The sequence below is a fragment of the Fundulus heteroclitus genome, chromosome 22 (genome assembly GCF_011125445.2).
Source record: "Fundulus heteroclitus isolate FHET01 chromosome 22, MU-UCD_Fhet_4.1, whole genome shotgun sequence".
NCBI classification, from domain to species: domain Eukaryota; kingdom Metazoa; phylum Chordata; class Actinopteri; order Cyprinodontiformes; family Fundulidae; genus Fundulus; species Fundulus heteroclitus.
The window spans coordinates 40701101-40725117 of NC_046382.1; the positions used below are offsets into that span (position 1 = coordinate 40701101).

At 39.9% G+C, this 24017-nt stretch overlaps 1 protein-coding gene across 1 annotated transcript in view; it reads right to left on the reverse strand.

The window, feature by feature from the left end:
• Positions 1–24017, reverse strand: part of cdh11 (cadherin 11, type 2, OB-cadherin (osteoblast)) — a 138221-nt gene that overhangs the window by 50091 nt on the left and 64113 nt on the right. Inside the window, exons 3-6 of the mRNA XM_012881606.3 lie at positions 11756–12156; positions 6661–6800; positions 5086–5380; positions 1702–1821 (exon numbers count right to left, since the gene is read on the reverse strand). Of these exons, the coding sequence (XP_012737060.1) occupies positions 1702–1821; positions 5086–5380; positions 6661–6800; positions 11756–11906 (706 nt within the window). The 5' untranslated portion in view covers positions 11907–12156. The remainder of the gene's footprint in view (positions 1–1701; positions 1822–5085; positions 5381–6660; positions 6801–11755; positions 12157–24017) is intronic.

The following is a 24017-nucleotide window of genomic DNA, read 5'->3' on the forward strand; positions in this document are numbered from 1 at the left end:
CCCCACTCAGAAAGGAACTTTTATTAAAATCCAAAATTAAATGAAAATGATAAACTCAGTGTTTATAAACAGTAGCTATCTATACATGTGCATAAGTAATCGGAATAAAGGGCCGATCGGAATAAAAATGTGTCATGTAGACAAGCCGATGGGAATATCGTGATCAGATTGATCTCTATTGGAAAGTCATTTTATTACGAATGAGGGGATGGTTTATGTTGTTCGACAATCCTTTCGGCACGCATGTAAACGCCTGTCAGGATCAAGTTATTCTGCATGTGACAAACTGACCTGACTGCGGATGTGCATCCCAAGTCAACGTGACGTAATCTACTTTGAGTAGTGGAAATGTGACGGGAAGCAAAACTGTTTGTGCTCCCGATACAATCCATCAAAAACATTAAGAGAGCTCTAAGTTATTATTTATGCTGTAATGTTTCAACTGTAATTAGAATCTGGTGTGAGTCCAGCGTGGGCGCTGGGAAGACAAACAAACTCGTACACTACTGCTTTGTTTTCTTTTTTTGTTGTTGTTCAGCAAAGATGGAAGTACTTCTGTGATTTCGTTATATTTGATAATTGTGCAAGATAAGAGGGCTTCTATACTGAGTAAAGCCAGGTTTATTTAAATGCACATCATGATTGGATTAATTGATTGTGTGTGCGTACAAACAGTACAATCTGATTATTTTTCTTCTTGTTTTTTTTTTTTTATATATAGTGCCAATTCATGAAACATGTCATCTCAAGGCACTTTACAAAGTCAAGTTCAATCATATTATACAGATTGGGTCAGATTATACAGATTGGTCAACATTTCCTATAATTTTTAACCCAAATACATTTCAATTCGATCATGACACTTTGTGCATGAAAACATAACCCATGCTACTACATGTAAATTGCTTTAGAAAGTTTATAAACAGTAAGATGTCGAAATTTAAAAGTCTTTAGAACCTCCTGATTTAGGAACCAAAAGAACAAAGAATATGCTAGTTGTGATAACGCAAAGGAAATTATTTATAGTTATATGGATGTTTGCAATAATTCATTTATCATTGCTAGTTTATAATTTGGGTATGATTTCTGCTGCTCGAGTCGGTACTAAATTCAAATTTCATCCGAGCTTTAACTGTAAGAAGGTACCTTAACAATAACAGTGCTGTGTGTTCGTTTAGAAGCTAAACCGGATCAAACCAAACCGTCCTCCCCAACTCTACAGAGCGTCGTCTGACACACTTTAGTCCAGACACAACTGCATGCCCCGACTGAACAATTAACAGGAATCACCTTTTGCTCACAATTTATCCACTGGTATTTTTAGAATTTTTGTGAAATCAATAGTTTCAGAGTGAATTGTAGGGGTGCTGAGAGGACAACACGTCGACATTTAACAGCAGCTTAAAAGCAATGTTCCTGGTGCTGTGGTGGCTACTGCTGCATGGGCTTAACTAAAAGTGCTGTCCCGACCTACGTTCTGCTTAAGGTACCGAACTGTCTCGGGCCGCTACTGCTTAAACTGCTTTATCCTTCAGCCACCACAAGGAAGGACCCCCCACACTTCCCTCCTTTAATGGACTGACTTGTACTAATTAATTTTGCAGAGCTGCGGGTGTTTGACTGCAGCTTTGCCCAATACTGAATAAATCCACCGTAATGGATGCGTCGAGAGCCGGGGCAGAGTTGGGCGTTCGGTCTCACCTGTTTGTGGTTCCACAGAGAAGTATGGCTGTCCTTTCAGAATGCTGTACACCAGCCTGGCGCTGTTGCCATAAGTGGGATCATCAGCATCTGTCGCTGTCACCTGCATCACTGACGTACCTGCAGGACGGACACACAGACGAGACAGGCGAGTCAGGAGGAGGCTTGTTCAAAGATTCGCTTCAAGAGCAGCCTGACGAGCAGGCTTGGCAACTCACCTGCCTGTCCCAGCTGGACAGGACTGAAAAACAGCCCTCTAATACTGTGATCTACTGCAGCTAAAGCAGAGCACCCGGGCTGCTCTCTCCTATTATTTCTAGGCATTTCATCACTGCCGGGTGGAAATATCCCATCTTCGACGTCAGGGGTTTTTATCTTTTTAATAAAACATTATGAGGGTGGACAGAGTTCAACAGTCCCAGGGCTTCATGGAAGCTGTTCACAACCCAGTGGAAACTTTGTAAAATACATAGATGTTGAGCTCAAATAGCGTTTTATTTCACTCCCTGGAGATTCTGATATTTTTAAGTTAAGAGCGGGCTGCTTTTTACGCAACAGGATCTCCTTGCAGCAGATCTCTGCTAATTCAACATGACGCAATTATGCTGAGCATAAAGGCCAACTGAAATAAAATGACACTAGTGTGCAATAACTAACATTATGTTTGTATAATTGCTTAAATGTTTTTTTTGTTTTTTTTTTTGCTTTTGGGACACTGCTCCAGACTAACCCTTTGAAGTCATTCCACTCGCTGGGTCCTTAGCCACCAAAATTTGAGTGCACCCATATATTTCACCATTACTTTACAACCACTGTATTACATCTGTAAAAGTCCTGACAGTCCCTGTGCAGACTGACAGGAAAGTACAAATGGATGTAACAACATCACATGTTTATATAAAGACTATTTATACATGTTATTGATTATGCATTAACTTAAGATTCATTATTACAGAAATTCACCTCAACGTTACATTTCATTACGGTTTGGAATAAAAAAAAAATTCCAAAAGCTATTCATGCTTGTCTTCGTTAATGTCCAAAGACTGCACTTTATTCAGCTTCATATTCTGTCCAATCTGACCAACACACGCAGAAGGGTTTCTGTATCTATTTATATGGCACTGTGAAAAAGTTGGTTATTTTAAACAAACAACTATTTTTGCTTTGTTGACACATTTCAATGTTACAGATCATCAAATAGATTTAATAAAAACAAAACATCTGCAAATATAACCAGCTTTCAACATTTTTAAATGACAAATCCAGTTACTGTAGGAAGAAAAGCTATCCAAACCAGCCTGGCCCCTTGGTAATCAGTAATCAGGTCTCTCGTTATAAGTTAACTGTGATTAAATATAGTTTTTGGAAAGCAGACTATGCAAAAAAGCAAAGCTTCAGTTTTATTAGACACACCCTGGCTTGATTATTAAATATGCAATAAAAATAAAGTAAACAGCACCTGGCTGACAGAATGAAGTAGTTTAAAGAATGCAAATATTTTAAAGTCCAGCTAAAAGACTAAATCAATGATTTGTATCAGTCTAGACAGTATAACAACACATTTCTGCAGAATATGGACTGCAGTACATCAAATTAAGAACCGTTATGCAGAAATGGATAAAACATCAAACTGTGGTGAAGCTGCCCTGGAGTGGCTGGTCTTCAGCAGTTACTATAAGAGCGCACTGGTGACTCAACCAGCAGGGCACAAAACAATCCAGGATAACTACAGGCTTCACTTTCTACGATGAAGGCCAATGTTACTGATTCAACAATAAGAAGACTGTGTAAGAATAACATCCATGGAAAAAATACTGCTCACAAAAAATAACTATTTTAAGACAAGGAGGATGTAATAATTACAATAATGCAATAATTGGGTTTGTGAACTTAACCTCATGTATATGTTGGTTATGCAGCAGGACAATGGTCCAAAGTATGCCAGCAAGTATGAGCATTGATTTAGAACCGCAAACTCTGAAGCACTTGGTGAGCCGAATGGAGATGAAATCAATGACATGACCGACAGGGTGCCTGATTATATGTGGGGAAAAAAAAACCCACAAGAACAAAAACAAACCGTGGACCATCAGAGACCTGATGGAGCTGCTTAACAAAGGAACAGACCTGCAGGGTGTGGTATGGAGAATAATGCAGGACGATTCAAAGTCAAGATCCTAAACAAGAAAGAGCTGGACAACAAGAAGCTGGAGAGAAAGCTCCACCAGAACCAGGTAACAGATGTGCTTCAAGCAAAGGGGTGACCAGAGTAATTACTGGAGGTTTGGACATTTAGGGAACTGAGCACATTCTTCAGTAGGTTCTGTTCATGATCATGAACCAGGTTAGCGTCCTCCTCTCCTACCCCCACCCAAACACACCTCCCACCATCCCATGAGACACACCTTTACTGTCATCCCTCAGCTGTTTTATCATTCTCCTCTATTACTTACCCTCCTGCTGCTCCGTGCTTGTCTTTAACCAAATTAGGACCTGTGCTCCTTTCATCACCCCCTCCTGCTTGTCTGTGTATAGAAGTTGAGTAATAAGGCAACTTAAGCGACTGAACAGGAACAAGCCTGCAAGTCCAGATGGTATCAGCCCTAGACTCCTGAATGCCTGAGTGGACAATGCTTTTTTAACCCTAATTTTACCAGGCAGGCCATATTGATTACAATTTCTTCTTAACAACCACAGCCTGGCCTTATGTACTGTGTCCCTTTGAGGGAAAGGGGGGAGGGTGGTAAGGGTCTGTAAAAGTTGATTAAAAACAAACAAAAGTTGAAAAGCCAAAAAAACAAAACAACAACATCACAGGACAAACTGGATAGCACTGTAAGGATCACGCTCTTTGACTTCTCCAGCACACTTGTCACAATTCAGCCTGAACTGCTTTGTCAGAATCCCCAGAAGACACACATGGATGCCTGGACAGTTTGACTACCTGACAAACAGACCTTAGCTTGTGAGGCTGAAGGGTTGTGTGTCTGACTAGGGGGTCATCCTCACATGAGACTCCCATCAGTCCTTTTAACTCTAAACTCCTCAGACTTCTAGGACGAGTCAGAGTCAATGGTATGATGTAGATCCAAGAAGTCTGACAAGCAGGTAACATGTTAACATGTTAAGTTCTGCAGACCACATAAATCAGACTAGAGATAACAGACAGAGCCTTAGCTAGTAAATGTAGGGGTAGTGAGTGGAGGCAACTGGCAGAGGGTTGAGGACTTAACTTAAGCAGCAGTCTTCCTTTCTGCATGTTGTACAGATAAAAACAACCATGTTCTTGCACAGGGAGGAATGAGATGTCTCAGGTTTTCTATTTCTTTACCAGTAAACATTGACTTTTCCGGCACTCTGACAACTTCTTGTATCACTCACCAACATTGGACATCTCAGGCACTCTGGCGTGGTATGGTCCATGGAGGAACTCGGGTGGATTATCATTGATATCCTGAACTTTCACTATGAATTCTGATGGAGGTTCTAGTGGCTCATTTGTGTCCCGGGCCACAGCCTGTGCTGTTAGGGTGTACTGGGCCTGCTCCTCGCGGTCCAGCGTTTTTGTGGCATGGATGTTGCCGGTTTTGTCGTCAATGACGAATATCGTTCCTGCACCTTCACCGGACAGGATGTATTTGATGGTGCCGTCGCCTTTGTCTACATCTGAGTGGAGCTGAAGAAACAAGAAGCAAACGAGACAATTCAGGACAGGAGGGTGGAATGCACAAGTCTAAAGAACGGCTGGATTTCTGGTTTTGTGGTAAAGATGGAGACAAAATGGATGGTGAATGACAGGAAAATCTATGAAAAGAACAGGCCGACTGCCTGACAGCTAGATGTGAAATGAGTCTCCAATTTCCAAGCCCTACAAACCAAAGGACTGACAGAGTGAGGCAGATAGGCTGAGAATGTTCTGTACTAGACAGGAAAATTTCAATAGAGGAAGAGATTAAGAGTATTACTATGAAAAAGGAGGACTGTTCTGCATTTAATTAGGCGCTTTCCCCCCCATCTTTACAGTCTCTTTACCATGAAATAAGCTGCACTACAGACATAATTTACTATTCTCTATGAAAGACTCCGTTCTGCCTAAGTGATGATGCTGTTGTCGAGGAAAGCTACCAATCGTCCCCAAATGAATGTCAGCTCTTGCCCTTGCTTTTTCTGCCTTACTCTCACTGCTTGATGAATGGGAGGACTTCATTTAAATCTTGTTGGGAGTTAGCTGTCACCTTTGCAAAACTGCACCGTGACTGGCACTGGAGGGCCCTGACTCACTGTACGCATTAAGATAAGCACCTACTGTACGTCAGTGGGCCCAGAGAAGCTGTCGGGGGTTGATAGGAAGATGGATAGAGTTACAATGATGGACAATACTGGAGGAGAACCTTTCAGATGCTGCTAAATACTTGACATTAGCACAGAGGTTCACCTTCCAGCAGGAAAGCAACTCTAAAGATGTAGCCAGAGCTGCCATGGAATAGTATACAGATCGAAGCATATGTATCAGTTAGAAATACCCAACTGAATACCAGACCTTTATGTAGTTGAGAATATGTAACAAAACTTCTAAAAGTTGTCGTTTATAGATGCTCTCCACCTATTCAGACTGAATTTGAGCAATTCCTCGAGAAATTCCTTGTCTGTATCTGTACACAGCTTGTAAAGACATAGCCTAAAGACTTGGAACAGTTATTGCTGCTTAAGGTGGTTCTACAAAACACTGATTCAGTGGTGCTTAATATAAATGAGCCCCTCTCCACAGTTTTCAGATTTTTATCAAAAACACGTGTCTAAATATATTACATTAATTTTGCTTTCAGTTCACAAATATGTAGTTTGTAAATGAAAAAAAATATGACAGTTTTGTAAGTCACTGCAAATGGATGCTGGTTGATTTACTACACATTACTGTACATCAGCAGAGATTACATAAGCAATGTTCAACCTTACCCTCCCCACAAGAACCGGGTCAGGTCCGGTGTATTCCTCAATAACAAAGAACTGATTCCAGACCCATCCTCGTTTGGACCGATGCAGGACCTGGCCTTCCTTTCCTGTCCTCTGTCTGTGTCTATGCAGCGATAAGTGACCTAAAACATCAGAACAAACAAGTAAACATCTGGTTGAACTAACACACATACATAAAGAACAGAACATATCCGGCCCATTTATCATAATATTACACACAAGATGTGATCTAAAATTTCACAAGGCAAAGAAAAATCCAATTGAAGTTAACTTTTCTTGGCATGAATGAATGATTATTCCACAAAAAGTCCTTCTTGATTTCAGAAAGACTTGCTTATTTGTTCTTTTTTTTCAGAGATGAAACTTAAAAGTGGGCGAGAAGCTGTAACCTCAAGAGCAGAGAGGTCCGTTTTTGAATTCTGGGTCACTCGAACAAATCCCAAACCGGCAAGGAGTGGGCGGATTGTATGAAGAACACACACTCCAACGAATTGTGTTTCAGAAGGCTCTTAAGGGAGGCATTTAACCCCTGTTTGTTGCAGTGCAACTGCTTTGTGGTTAAGAGGAGCGGCTTGGGTTCAAACTAAGCCGAATACACGCTTCAGCATCTCACTGAAGGGATGGGCAGCAGAACAACAGACGGGATGCATAATGAAATAACTGCATAATAGAAGGATCAGATCTCCTGTGGAAGATGCTTAGAGTAAAAGGTTGAACTGACAAGAACATTTATATCTAATTCCTTAAGCAACACTCACAAACAGAAAAGAAAAATGTGAATTCAGTTCTTTTTAAATAATAAACAACATCAGTATGCTCAGATGCAAATAGCAGTTTGCTTGACTGCTTCCATTTCCTTTATCCCTGAACTGGAGTCACAATGCAGGTACAGTAGATGCGTCCAGGAGGCGAGCCCACCATTGGGTCCAGTAATGGGAAGCAATATGCAGCTACGTTTCTACCGAGCCGCAGTCAGAGAGAAAAGGTAAATTGTATAATTCTTGTATTATCATAACAGAGAACAGCAGTTCCTGACCTGATCAGCTATTCCTTGAAACTTCCAGAACCACATCGGACTGGAGGACTAACGTTGCTCTGGTGTTGCCAAATCAATAAGCAATGCTGCAGATTGTAAAACTGTGAAATGATGCATCCCTTCAACTCATTTATTTGCAGATAACAAGGCACTGATTGAAGCTAAAGAGGCGTTTGATTATAATATGATTAGATGTGGTCTATATAACCATATTACAACTGTAATAATTTGTATAAATGTGTTGAAATAAAAACAATCAGCTGTGTTACATCCTGAGAATTTTCACTGAATTAATAAACAAGTGTATTTGAGCCTATGGTGGGGCGCTGGCTGTTCACCCACTTGCAACGTCTGGGCGTCCAGCAAAAGGAGTTCAACACAATTTAGACAATTTGTTGACCAAATTATTAGGCAGAGCTCACCAGAAGACGAAATGAATTATACTGTCAGTGGCATCCCTGCCCCATTTTGCTTTTGTCTTTCCCTGCCGCCAAAATTAACACCAGGTTTCTGCAGATGGTAATTTTTCCATGCAATCTGCATTAAGGAAACATGTTTGATCTCGGAGATGACAGGCAATTTGCTCTGGCTGTGATTTACACAAACTATGGGCGGGCTTTCTCCTAAATGCGCGCATAATGCCTCATTAAAACGTGGGCAAAGCTGTTTGCTGGATAAAGTAATTTTAGAAGCAGATGTTCTACTTTCAGGGTGGGAAGCATGTGGAAGCTCAGGTTGCAAACATTCTCCTACCTGCAAATAGCGTTGTCCATTTGATCCTGAGTGAGCGTAAGTAAGAAAAAGGTGAAACAAAACACACACATGTTGGATTTAAAATTTAATGTTAAGATTAAGATGTTAAAATTTCTTCTTGGGATTACTTCATATGGTTTTATGGATCATCGGTTTTGTCAAAGCAAACTCTTGCCCACACTGGTGGCAGACCAGCATCACAACAGGGGCAGCTTACAGCCTTGAAAGGGCGTTACTGTCCACTTTGCTATCTGATGGCCTGAGATGGCAGGTTTCCTCTCCACTGTCGCTACATGCATTATCGGCATGAGGGATTGCTGCAAAGTCCATGACAATGCAAGCGATTCATCCAGGAGGAGTGATTGCTGCAAGTCAATGCCTCGATGTCTGCTGGGTCTCCTTAGTAAACATTTGAACCAATTTGAATAATAAACTGAACTTGAGTGCATTTGATCACTAAGATCAATAGGATGCATGAAACCGACTTGGAATCTGTCTATTATTTAAATGAATTGTCTGTTTTTGGTAACGTGCCTTGAGACCACGTGTTGTGAATCAACCAAACACAAATTGATTTACACTTACAGCACATGAAAGTTTAGCAAAATGTTTTTTTTTATTATTCTTCATTCTGTTGTATTGTTTTAAAAATCCTTAAAGCTTTGGAATAATCCTCCACTAACTGTAAATGCAACTGATCGTGTCGACCTTTTCAATGTGATTGCTGTTTATTTAATGAAGTGACCACATGCTTGGGATTACAGGAAGATGACTGAATATAGAAACACTGATATAGTTACTAGAGCTGCACAGCATCTCGGTTCACAGTTATCTCTCTGCGTTATCAGTGTTTGCAATATTGCAACAGTATTGCAATGAATAGACTGAGATAGAGTTTGGGGACCAAGATCCAAAAGCTTTGAGAAATGGTGGGGACGTTGTGATAATGACAGAAGAAAACGTAAGAAAGAAAATGTGAATTAATTGTAATTGACATCACTATCATCATAAAACAAAATTCTGATTCTGGAAAAAAAGAAATTCAGTAATATTATCAAACTGTGATATTTTCTTTCTATATTACAGCCTCAATTTTGACTGTTGCAGAAATTTTATTCAGTCAAATTCAATAAATTAGAATACTATTGAAAAGTTAATGTATTTCAGTAACTCGGTTCACAAAGGGAAACTCGTTGTATAGATTAACAGAGACTGACGATGTTTGAAAGCCTTTATTTCTGCTAATTAGGATTGTCTACCACCTCCAGGTAATAAAAGCACAGCATTTGAGATTGGAATATTGCATCAGAACAATAAAAAAAGCAACATTTTTTCATGCAGAAATGGGGCTTAATGAAAAGTATGTATAATTAATATCGGCTTAAATGTTGTTTTTTTCCATTGGGTACTTTTAATCTGACAAACAAGCCTCTTAGAAATGCATATTCTAATTTATTCAATATGACTGTAATGCTGTTATTTTTGATATATTTGTGGAGCTAAAAAAGGGCTGCCTGGTGCCCAAAGAAAAGTATTTCTTCAGTCATCCTTGACAACACCTTTTTATCCATCCCTGGAGTGAGCTCCTCTGCAGGAGACTCAGTGAACTCCACACACCACTTGTCAGAAAGCTCTCCCCCCGGACTCAGAAAGGAAGCTGATTGCATATTTTCCAAGTTTAGCCGTGTTATTTTTTTTTGTATTATTGTAAATTTTGTATATTTTAGTGAAGCTTTATTAAATCATTGTAAGATCATTTTCTTCCGCCCATCGGTCAGTGGTTCTCAACCCTGGTGCTCAGGGGCCCCTCTCCTGCATGTTGTAGACGTGTCTCTGTTCAAGCTCACCTGATTCAAACCTCCTCAGCAGCCATCAAGTTCTGCAGAAGCCTCTAAATCATCCATCATTTAAGTCAGTTGTGTGGCAGCGAGGAAACACCTAAAAGATGCAGGGCAGGGGTCCCTGAGGACCAGGGTTGGCAACCAATGCCATAGAGCCGTATCAGCAACAGGTTCCGTAGTGATCTAAAGCTGGGATGGTGACAGATCATTTGTCCCACACCGGTGGCAGACAGAACAGCACCATCTGGCAGCTTTTGGACAGCTGTAGTGCCCAAGACTCCCCCATCATCTGAACCAAGAGACAGATGCTGGAACAGCAGTCCCTGACCAGATCGGTGAGAGTTGAAACAGCGAGGAGTTGGACTTCAAGTAGGGCACTCCTTTCTTTTGTCAGAGGTGAATGTCTGGTTCTGACAAAGCTGACTGATAACATAGGAGGTTGTGACTTTATTCCAAACATTGTTCCAATGTTCTGTCTTAGAGCAGTTAGATATTCGAATTTACAATTAGGGTATGAAACCTTTTCCTTTTAGCGTCTGAGAACCCAATAGGCTCCTGGTCTCTCAGTTTCTAATCAGTTTTAATTGTTGCTTCAAAAGTTTATTTCATAGGTAATAATTCATTCTTTAATCAGAAAAGTACAGGTATGAACAAGAGTTTTCAACTAAACATTTGTTTTACTTTGTTTCTTTAGCTTTTCAGTCGTGAGTAGCTATTGATCTATAATAACTTGATTATTATAAGCTTATGTCAATTAACACATTCCTAAATTCCGATATTCTTGATCAAGCGTAATAAATACAAATCTCATGATTTAATTTCAAATGACAGAGCTCTTTGGAAAAAGTATTTGAGACGGTTTCATCATCCCCAGGTTTGGCCTTTCTTTAGTGTTCAGCTTCCAGGTAGGCAGTAGTCTTTTCTGTACATTTTGAGATTTTTCTTGTTAGCTTCCTCTTTGATGCATCCCTGGGTTACTTTGTGTTTCTGTCCAGCTTCATTCGGTGTTAATTAGTCTCAATCCTTCAGCTGCCCTGCTTTCACTCTGCCTCAGCTGCTGATCGATTCCATCTGATTAGCTCCTCTGGTTTGCTGGCCATTTCTCCACTCCTGCCTCAGTATTTAAGCCCTTGACTTCTCACTGTTCACTGCTGATTTCTTCCACTGTTCTGCTCTGGATTTTCTCTGCGTTCTCCTGCTGTTTGACCGCCTGTTGGTTCTGTCAGTTCTACTACTCCGGTGAGTTTCTTTTTTTTAATAATAATCAAAATGCAAAATGTTTGCCTCCGCCACACTTTGCACTCCTTCGCCCACACCATGTCACAATGAAATTGAGACTGGTCGATTTATCAACAGTGATCTAATATAGCTTTAATTTCACTTCGAGAAAAATGTTTCGGACGTCCAAGGAAATAAGGAAGAGTGTGTTTGTATTGTTTTCTCCTACCTGAATGTCTGTGTCTCTGGCTTCTGTAGTCCAGCGAAGCGTGGCCTTTCCTGGTTCCTAATGCAACACCACAGAGCGCTGAAATTCCCAGCAGCACCAGGAGGGCCCTCAGCAGCGCAAAGCCCTGCCGCTTTGCTATCAGCGCTGCCATCTTGGCCAACTAGAGGGACTGTGTGCTTCAATCTCTCCGACTTTCTGCCTCCTCTCAGTGGAGCTCTTCTCCCACTGAGGCGAAATCCTGATTTGTTTTCCGAGCGAAATGTTGATTAAGAGGCTCCTTGTTCATTTGATGCGACGGAGCTTTTTGCTGCAGATACTCGGCACTGATGAGCAACCTCACTGCCGGTCTTATCCCGACTTCTTCCTCTGTCCTTGTGCTGCTTCTTTGGCCTTTAAAGAGCCTGAAGGAGAACAGGGGGGAAAACTTTGTAAGTGACAAGAGATTAAACAATATTTAATGCAAAACATATTTCGAGCACATCTTTTCTCATATAAAAGCTACACGTTATAAACAGATTGGCAATAAAGGGAAATGGCTTTCTAAACGGTTGTCATGTTAATTAGGACAATGTGCTAATTATACAGGCAGTGTTGTCCGTAAACCCATTAGCTTTAATTCAATTAGATGGAGACAGATTTGTTGTAGAGCAGACAGTTCATGAGACAGAAGGTCACTGTGTTGCTGGTTTAATTACCGCCGTTTCAAAGGCATTTAAAGAAAGACGACAGTCAAAAGACGATCACTTAAGTATTACAGTGTAGGCTGCACTCCACAGAGCCTGTTTACATTAAATGTCACTTTCCTCGCTTCAACTGTACACCGTTTGCTTTCAGTGATGATAAGGCGTCTGTGGCTCCGCAGCCAATGAATCAGCAAAACCAAGACAAAATTTGATCTCTACACAAAATCTGATCTTTACCTAACGTGTCCATTAACGTTCCTGAGCTGTGAAGCGAAGAACTGCTTGTTCAAGTAAGAAACTCTAGATGGATGTGAGTGAGTCGCCACAAGAGCACCTTTTATGAAAGGTGTTGGCGAATGACCACACACTGAATGGTGCTAATAAAGGAAATACAGATTTTATGTCCAAATTAATGCTTGTTTCAATGTTTATTGGCATTATTTGTATCCTTCAATAAGAGCCGAACAAAAAAGTTAAATCTATGGAAGTAATCTTAGGCTTTGAGATCTCATGGTAAAACACCTTGATGTTTCTGGCCAGTGACCCATGTCCTGTGCAGTGAAACCCAGTTGCTGTTAGCCCATGACCGGATCGACTCAAGCTCTTGCTATTTTAACATATTTCTGTGATAACCAGTTAGGATAGTTAACAAGAAAAAAAAAGAAAGAGTGACAGACAACAAGAAGGATTTGTGAGCACATTGACAGATCAGTGGAAGGCTAACCGTTAGCTACAAAAGTTAGCATCTGCGACCTAGCGTTCTGTTCCTAGTTCACACAATCTGAACTGCATCTGATCAGCTTTATTTTAGCTCCTTCTACCAAATGAGTAAATAAGTGTGTGTGTGTGTGTGTGTGTGTGTGTGTGTGTGTGTGTATACACGTGCTCTCTCAGAATCTTAAGCTGATGAGAATGTTGCCTTACGGATCATTGGTTACCATTACCCACATGGCCAGCCAGCTATGAAGTGTTGACAGTTGCTCCAATACTGACTCATCATCTGTCTCTTTATGCCCGTACCCTCTGCGTATGCGCTTGTGGATGGAAATGTATGTGTACGTGCCGCCTGTCAGTCGTTTATCAAGCTTGAAGCTTGTTCTGTAACACAGCTATAGCAAATTGACACAGCTAATCAGGCACTAACCTGGAATTAACGGAAGGGATAAAGCAAAGATGTAGAACAAACACCCTGTTTTTATTACTGTAATACCCATCTGCAGAGTCAACATTTAATCATTTAAATGTATTTAATATAGCGGAAATTAAAAATATATATTTTTTAGAAAAGTGTCGAAACGCAAAATGCTGTAATTAAGCAGCAGGAGCAGAAAAATATTAAAATAAATGAACAGCAGTGAGCAGAATGACAGCTAAAACATATAATGGTGCCGCATAAAAATGAACCAGAGTTGAACCATGAATTCAAAGCAGCTGGGTGATTAATTTCACTCAAATGTTTGCTCGGTTTCGGTTACAACTGCCTGCAGTTGTGGAGGTGTATGTGTGTATGAATGTGTATGTATACATACATTAATACTTAGCACAACATGCAGGGGAATCTGTGACGGTTGGTTGTTTCTTTGTTCTACCAATGCTTCTAGGAAATAAATATTAAACCATTTCAAAACCTTAGTATTTCTCTTTAAACTCTGAAAATATATCCAAGGAGAGTAGAAAGGCCAACTCCTAGACCCCTAATCTAGACCTGTCAGTGCTTATTATTATTCCATATCTTCAAACTGTTTAGCAGGCCTTTCTGCAAAAAGCTGCTGCGTTCAGACCATGTCTGTAGGTTTTCTGGGATGCTCAGTGCTTGACTGAGCGGCAAAGAGTCAAACAGCGGAAAAAAAAGAGCTACACAGAAACCTCCAGTGATAATGACTCCCCAGGGCATGCATGCCTTTTGGCCAGACGATTTCCTCTGTCTGCATACATGACTCAAGAGTCACATTAGAGTAGTGAACAGTATGTTCAAGAGCGCGTGTGTGTGTGTGTGTGTGTGTGTGTGTGTGTGTGTGTGTGTGTGTGTGTGTAATCATACGCACAATTCCCTTTGGTTTGAAGCAATGCTGTGAATCCATGAGTCAAGTGTTTGAGTAAAGTACAGTGATTCATTGGCTAACACTGGAGCATAGCGGTACGTCTGTGTGTTTGAGAAACTTTTAAACAGCGATCAAAGGAGTGGGGTTTAAAAAAAAAACTATCTGTGTGACGTTCCCCAGTGACTCGCACATCAAGTCAAAAGTAAGCCCACATTTGTGTCTTTCTGTGAATAAATCCACATCTGCATATCTGACACATATAGTGTGTTTCCTTCGAAATGAAAAGTCATAAAGTCGACACTCTACATGTGACTGTTTGGCTATCGGTTAAGGTTTTATTCCTCTGTTCCACTCTGCCAGCGTGGCAGGTTTCACTTGACAAAAATGCCTATATCCCCAATATATATATTTTTTTCCAATGTTGTGCCTACTTTTCTGTAACATCAAAAGCATAATTTTGATACACAAATTTCGGTACTTTCTTAAAAAACATGCTGTATTTTCATACAAAACAGCATTAGCTAAAAGAATAGAACCTTTTTTATAAATTGCTGTTCAAATAAAAATGATCTACAGTAATTTTTATTTGTTTACACCTTTCTGTATGTGGACCTGCTTGTTTGAGCCATTTAGCATTTGGTATTGATAGTCTATTTTGCCACACTGACTAGACTGGGCTTTCATTTTGCCCTACTCAGAGAATCAAACCTGCAACAGGAGCCCTTACAGCAACCTTGGAAAATGCTTCTAACTTATATAAAAAAGCAAATTCCTGGCTCAAACTTTTCCTCTCACATTTATTGTTTTTCTAAAGACATCAATAGAATGAATATGAAGCTGGTATATGCTTGCATAATTTACAGAGCTTGTTTAATATTAATCATTTTAACACAAGAGATAGAAACATAGCAAAAAAGCACAAATACAAGAATATTCATATATAATGTAGAGATATGTAATTCATCTAGTTTTCAAAGCATTATTTTTTTTTGTTTAGGCAAACTTTCTTTTTATTCACCATCCCCTGAACACTGATACTGCAAAAATGTGTCTGAATGGTCTGCTTCTGTCTAATGCACTAAAATAAAAACAGAGGTGGTACCGAAAATGTTATTTGTGTCCCACAAAGCTTGACAGCAGCATTTGTCTGATTTTTGTTCTCGTGAACACTGTACGAAGTGCAAAACCTCTGTGAAAAGATTGTGTTGGTTTAGTGGGTGGATCAGAGTACTAACTGTTACGGTTTGAGGCCCACAGTTATTGCTGTGGAACTCGTTGTCAAAAATATTAAGCAGTGCTGACGGGCTTGCTCTCACATCTAGGCTACAACCTCGTCACCAGGTTAGCACCATACTACTGTAGGGTAAACTGTAACGTTGTTGGATTCTGATAAATTATCTGTACCAACACTGGGACAGCCAGGCACACGTCGCTGCTAACATGTAGAGTGTGCAAGAGAGGCACAGGAAAGAGTCTGAGGGATGTGCAAAACTGCAAACAAAACCAATCTAACAGGAACAAGATGTTTCTGTGTAAAGTATCAAAAAGTGGCACAAAAATGCACAGTATTAAAATGCCAGGATATCGATCCTCAAAGAGAAATTTCTCATGTGATGCATGATCTGTCACTGTCAGCGCGTGATTTCATCTAGTGAAGTCAGTCTGAGTTATTATTATGAGAACCACAGCTAAAGTTGAATGCTTTAAGGATTGGAATGAAAAGCATAACACAAGCAGAGAGGCAGATGAGACACAAAGTGTAAACGATGTGAGGATATCACGACTAGCTAACATTTCGCTACAAACAACTCTAAAGTTGGCTTCATAGCTTCCAACGGTTAAGAAAGGATGTATTATCACAGTTTTTTGGTATTAACACTATTCTAGAATCAGACAAGCATGAAAACTGCAAGATATGGACTAGTCAGCCTAGACTGGATTAACTGATAATAAAGATAGATTATTTTAACAAAGTTTGTGTTCTGGGAGACCTTTACTCTTTTGTCAAGCTAATAAAAGTGCCACAATCTCAGATTCCTGTATATTTTTGTCTTCTAAACTGGATTCTTTTAAATCCTTTTAATGTTCAAAATCAGGCAATTTTCCATCAGAACCAGTTGCAACTTAAAAGATCTCATCGTGTCCTGCTGACTACTTTATGAGACATATACCGGTGAGTCGGTAGGGTCGGTAGGATCATGGTTCTACCCAGTTTTGATCATCACGTAAAACAACGTAAACATAACGTAATATAAAATAAAATTTAATACTTGTATAAATAAAACTGAACTCTTCCAGGCTATGGCAGAAGCAGCATCATTCTCCAGTGAGAGTGATAAATTATTCTATACATGCTAGTCTATAACTGTCTTGGCTGATTGTGGCATGTGATGTAAACAAAACTTTTCCCACACAAATGCTAGCCACCTGCCACTGCTTACGCCCGCTACGTCGCTACTCGAGGTAGGCTTCTATACGTCCAGGACTGGTAGAGTGACATACCAGCTAGTTGGCGCCACAGACTTTTCTTCTGAAACTTCCCCAGGGGATTGGTGGTGAGTGTCGGGTGAAGTGACAGCAGCAGCTGGTCCCTTCGCTGACATTGTGCCAAAATAATCTCTTATTTTACAGTGTTTCATTATCGGTAAAACTTTAACGCTAATGAAGCACACGAGGATGTTTTGACCACAGTAGATGCTATGAGGATAGGCAGAGACTACATCCAGCATAATGACCGACAGAGACACTTCAGGAATATTTAGAGAAGGGGTGAGCGTCATGTTTATTTGTAGAACAGAAGAAAAATAAATATTCGTTAGCCGACTATTGATTATACTGTCTATGGCAGCATGAGGAATCATGCTCAGGGATCACAGCCTATGAGAAAGTGATACATTCTGGTGTCTAAAAAGGCTTTAGCTTGTATCGTGACGCAAATCAGTTGTGTGATCCGGGAATGGTGTTTTATTTGTGTGTGATGTGATGTTGGGTGGTGGTATTGTGAGTATTGTCTACTGGGTCTGACCAGTTTCGAATGTGTTATGCAGTCCAAGCCTATAATGGTTCCATAGTTTATTAGAGGGGGGTTGTAAGGTTGCTTTACACTTCCTTTCGCTTCCAGCCTTGTCATCCAGCATGGATGAATCCCAAGCATGTGTGTGTCAGAGAGATGGGGCTGGACTGTTGTCTTCGACATGTAAAATCCACCTTAGCACAATAAACTGTTGTATCTTAAAAGTTAGCTTTTTTAAATAACTGAAGATGGATTAAAGAGAAGGTTCAGGCTGTAAAGGGGTCTTCAACATTTTTTCTTTCTGGGACTCATTTGATGAATGAGGGCATAATGAAGAAAAAAAATTAGAATTTTTTAAACATCTCTAGACATCCACACACATGTGTGCTTGGGGACAAGCAATGCTACACTGACTATAAGAACACCTCCAACAAAGTATTTTTTCCCCACATGGATTTCAGTCTCATAGAAAGTTTGTGGGCATAGCTGAAAAGATGTGTTCGAGTAAGATAGCATCTGGAAAAGCATTTGTCTGGAGAGGAGTTTTTTATGATACCAATAGTGAAGCATCCTGATACAATCAATATGTGGAGCAGCTTCTCATGCTTCATTACAAATCTGATGAAAGCGCTGCCATGAATGAAAAGTGGAGTCACAACATCCAGAGAAAATTTGGTGATGATCTGCATGATGGAGCGGCATGTTTTAAGGCAAACATGATGGGGAAGTTGTGGAAAGATCATAAAATTCCCATTTTGGCAACACTGCCATGAAATGACGGAAGGAAGAAATAATACAGCAAGAATCTGCCGTCATCAGTCAGGGTTTGGACCAGAACACAATATTCCTCATGCCAGTTGCAGGAGATGTTGCTCTTTCCTTTCCATGGGGACTGAAGGTAAGCAACTAAAGTGGACATTTTACCTGCTATTAAATTCATACAAAAAAGTGGGATAAAGTGAGATATTCCCACTTTTGAAAAAAAGAGAGAGAAATATAAAATGGATGACTTTAGTTTACAATGAATAAGGTAAAAAATTGACAAAATACACATTTAATCATACAAATAACTTTTAACATTTAAATAGGAATATTCTATTCTTTATCTGTCAAGAGTTATCATATTTTCCATGTAACCACAAATACTAGAGTTTGGTTTACAAGCCTGGGGTTGAGGAGTGGAGGCACAACTAAATCTTATGCTCCCGCTTTATATGTATGAAAATATATAAACATTGCTGCGTAGCAAAGAGCACAAAAGTGTGTAGAATTTAATAAATTACACTTTATTTGATACAAAATTAAATTTAGAAAGATTTTAGACGAGAATGTGATGCCATATAAAATATCACCTTAGTTGGGTGATCAAGCTCCTGAGCCCCGGAGAGGCTTTGAAAATTTGCAAAATCCAAAAAAGGGCAATTTAAAGGTGTGTGGACAAGAACAAGTGAGTCAAAATATTTTTACAAGCAACTGAACTGATGATGAGATCATACAAAAAATATCTTCATTAGTTGGCTAGTTTTAAAAATAATTGATTGATTTGTTGACTATTATAATAATTGTTAGTTGCGGCCCTAGTTTGAACCTACCTTTAGCCACTATAGCTCTCATTTTCCCTAAATTAACTGAATGGCAGATGACATTTTCTCACCCGTACTTTTCCAGGAATGAAAAGCGAGGGTCCCGTGAGATTAAACTACAGTGTTTGGCTACTTTAAACAATCCACCTAAGTCTCTGAAAAAAAATGCCTGAACTGCTCTGCAGTCGATGCAAAGCTTACGACTGTTGTTCTCTCTTTCATTTTTTCAATGTCTTTTCTAAAGGTTGAAAGTGTGGGAAGAAAAATAATGCAAATAAACCAATGAAATGGGGCTTCCAAGACAATGCAAAAAATTGTACCAGATACATAAAAATATATTAGAGGAATGTTGAGAAAAACTTTACTTTTTAGGTATGTTTAGTACTTTTTTTTATCAGTAAGTAAACCTGTGAAATTATATTAAGCTCAAATTAAGGACTACAGAGTGTGAGGCGGAGAAAAGCAGCAAGGACACAGAGGATGAAGAAAGTCAGTGTATTAAGGTTCACTTTTGGGTATCTTGTTTCGGAGGCCGGCTCTTTGTGGTCTGTTAAAAGCTTAAAAACAGAGCGGTGCTGAAAACAGACACCCACCGTTTAGCTCACACCACGAAACCTGAGGCTTAATTGCCTTTCAATTAGAGGAACTAATAGAAGCGTGTCTTTCGTGTGTGTGTGTGTGTGTGTGTGTGTGTGTGTGTGTGCAAGTGGTGGGGGCAATTACAATGAGCAAACCGCAAAGCTTTCTCAGCATTCATGAAAATAGGTATTAGTGAGAGGCTAGCGACTCTAACACACACAGAGCCAGTTACTGCAGAGCTTTACTCTCTGTGTAGGCTACGTGTGATTGCTTGAATGTCTGTGTGTAATGGTTACAGATTTCTGTTAAACCATTAATAAAATTCAAGTACTAATTACTACCCATAGGACTTGCAATCTGCATTTTCTTACACACACGGGTTTGTTTCTATGTCACTATGGAGACTCCATGGACACAATGCATTACATGTGAGGAAAAACTTAAACACCACAAACTGAAATGTAACCATGTAACTTCTGCAACTCCCCTTCAACCTAATACTAGCCATGATTCCATTTACATGAGAAGGGTGTTCTCATGTAAATGGCAGGGTCCACGGTGATGTCATAGCTCCATTTCTGACCTTACCATGCACCCAAAGAGTATCAACGCAATAGTTTCATGATCCATATCTTGTCTTTTTTTACCTAAAACAGCACAGTCTGAATATGTTCATATATGCAGAATACATCTGGGGTTTCAGATGCATCAATCAGTTTCCTTCATTGCCACACATCCTCTGCTCTAAGTTTACCTCCAGCAGAACACAGATTTGGGTTTAGCCACACGTTCTCATTTGTGAACAGCAATGGAGATGGTAATGGATGATTTTCCAGTGTGAAACCGGGGAATTTGGGAGTTGGGAATTTGCTGTGTACTGAATTCCTCTGCCATGTCAGCTCCCTCAAGTGTTTGCCCAGCTATGGGGAGTCTTCTGGATACTGCATCACGAAGTTAAAGGGGAGTCGTTACTTTTCACTGATGCTAAGTACTTGCTTCGTAAATCACCTAATGAACAATATTTTTGAACAGGTTTAGGACTAATGGGTCAATTAGTTAAGTTGAACTTCAGTGCATTATACCTAGGATCAAATTGGAATGTAAGTTACCTATTTTAAGTGTTTCTGCGTGAGATGATTTGACTGTACAGGATTTAGATCTAAAAAGTACTTTGAGATGACGTTGGTTCTGAATGGAGGTTACCTAAATCAGCTATATTCAACGAGTTGTTATGACTGGGTCACCGTTACATAACTGTCATAGCATTTTCCTCGCATGAAATGTTGCTTGTATTTCAGAGTTCCTACATTCATGTTACAGAATGAATCAAGGTGATCAATACTGTGATAATGAACACGTAGCTACACACCAGCTAAGCGAGGGCGTTGCATAAATAAAGATGTGATGCAGTCAAGTGGTTTCTCTAACAACTGCATTTCTTCACAGGCTTTAGAAAGTTAACAGAGACATAGAAACGTGTGATGAGGATATTATTCATGCGCAGATTAACAAAAAAAACAACAACAAAAGTTGCCGTAGCATTAGCACTTTTAGTACAGAGCTTTATTAATATCCATTTTATTCACCAGTTAAATGAAGTTTGTTCTGGGTTGCGGGCGCGCGTGGCCATCACTGGCTGATAACTCCGCGGTTATTGGTGCGTGACGCATGAAAAGCCAAGCAGGAATGCTCTGCAAATAGATTTGGTAAGGATGAGCATTACTCACAACCCAATCCTGTCACCTGTTATCCGTCAACATACAGGTAATGTGCTTAGTGTCATGGAGCTTTGATGGGGTTTTGATGGAGCAAAACAGCAAGGGAGGGGTTTTACACAGCGAAGCAGGGCGAGTTCCTCTCTGCAGAGAGAAAATGTATGATATTGTGTACTGTGGAATCAACAGGAACAGACGTGGGGCTGGGTAAGAGGTAAACAAATGGGTTTTGAACAAATCTGATGCTGTATATGTTGGAAGACAGTTTTGATGCATCTGAAGCAGGTGAGGGATTCCCCCGAAACAAACGGGGTGCACGTTGCACTCAGGAGCAGTTCAGCCAAAGGCAAGACGATCCAGGCTGCTTTGTCATACTGACGATTCTTTATTGTGCGGAAGAATAAAAACATGCTGAGCTGGAAGTCCGCAGGGCTGAAGCAAAAATCGATGAAGAAATGTCTAAAAAACTTTCAGCCTAAACATTATCCATGAGAGTATATAACGGAACAGGATTCTGCTCACAAAACAGTGGCTGGCAGGTTCACTTTGCACTAAAGCTGTAAAAGCACCACCAGATCTTGCAACATTAAAATGCCACAATATTTCTATTATAGTCAGAATGAAGTCTAAAGTGGTGTTTTGAACCACTGACATGAAAGTTTCTCCTATATGCTTGACACCTTGTCCTAACCATGGTTGAGACTCTTATTTTGAAATTAGAAATGAAGCACTTCTTGACTTAGGTTGTGGTTTTGAAGGATTTGGCTAATTATCCGCCTGGCTGACAGCAACCTGTTCCAACAGCATTGAAGATATTGAAGATAAAACATTTTTAACTTGTTAGTTTGGGAGCTTTCTGGACACCCAGCAGAAAATAACACGCCCTGTCAGACAATGCAAACCTTTTGTGAGCACGGTGCAATACCTGGTACACAATTACCTGCTATCAGCGCTAAATATGGCCCCCGTCCACAGCTTCCTGCCGGCGCTAAACGGTCTTTTAAAGTCTAGGCTGCATTGATCGCGTCTGGTTCAAAGCCCTCGGGCCGATCAAACATGATTTGGTTATTTCTACACAGAAAACAGATTATTGAAAAGACACTTTGAGATTCTTTAAACCCTTACTGCATTTGTGGAAGCAAAGAAGGGCAATCTTTCATGTTTTTCCCCCCTCCACTGACCACCTTATTATTAGAAACGCATAAAATCCAGAATTTCCCAGTTTTTCTAAAAATGTGAAGTAAATTCTCACCGTATCCTTTTGAAACTCAATACAGCTTCCTGAGCCTGTTATATCATTACATTCCTAAGTAACTTTCAAATTCAGATAAATACAACATCAATACAACTAAGATAGTAAATACTACTTTATATTTGACATTTATTTATTGTAATCTATTTCCACAAAGGGTCTGCACATTGGTACTCCTGCCCCCCCCTTTGCTCCACTGTAAAGGGCAACAACGGATGGTCTTTTCTTTTTTTGAACTATAAAGAAGCTACGAAAGTATGCTTTAAATGGATGCCAGGTTTATGTCAGCGGTGCACTGAGCGAGAACACCTGACATAACATCGTTGCCACTGGGACGACATATTACAGTAAATGTAAACTGTTACATAAACTATGACGATAACGACAGTGACAAATAACGAGCTGACCCGACACTCATATTTATGACTGTTGCATTCTGCTAGTTAGCCACTAATTAACCACTGTGCCATTAGCAAAGGCCAAATTAAGCTGCCAGGACATTATTTCATGAACATACATTAGGCATGTGAGTATTTTACAAATTTTGTTTGTTTTGTATGTTTTATTTTTCGTCCTCAATTACAGAAAGTCTCACTCATTTGAATGGCAGTTGGGTGTAATTTGTGGTAAATTATGCACAATCACAAATCTTTCTCAGAAATGAGACAGAGGTCACTTTTTAATCCCATTTGTAAAAAAAAAAAAAAATGCAGACTTTTTTTTTCTTTTTTCTGCTCATTATTGCTGTGATGTGGCTTATCTCCATTGTGACATCTGCATAATTTGATGCAGACAGACTGTTGGCTGCAACACACAACCAGTACATCTGTTACAGCTCTGTTGGTTTTAACATGGTTGCTTTAGTATTGTCTAAACTTTGTATTACACGACTTTCTTCCCACTGTATGAAAAGCATAGAAAGAAAAAGAAAAATCCTTTCAATGCTCGGAAAAAAATAAAAATATAAAAAGAGGCCTATAACAGACTGAAAGGATCAGGGGGGGGGGGGGGGTTCCTCGCTCCTCTGTTCCTAATTTGGCATTCAAAACCATAATCAAATGGTCTGAGCTGAAAACAAGTTAATGACCAAACCAATCAGCTTTCCTAAATGAGCGACCAGAATAGACACTAAAACTACGGGAGAGCGACTGAGGCTCGCTAAAGCTCGAGGCCACACAATGCAGCTCCAATTAGGCTGCTGACCGCTGGTCATTGGCCATCAGTTTCAACACAAAAGTTCTCTTTATGGGCTTTTTACTTCAATGAACTCCACATTAGAGATGTTCACAGTTAATTATAAAGACTAATCTTTGACATACCTCTCGTGAGCATTAGCAGTACCCATTTAGAAAGGGGCAATGTTGTGTAAAAGACTTGCATTAAAAAGCTCATATT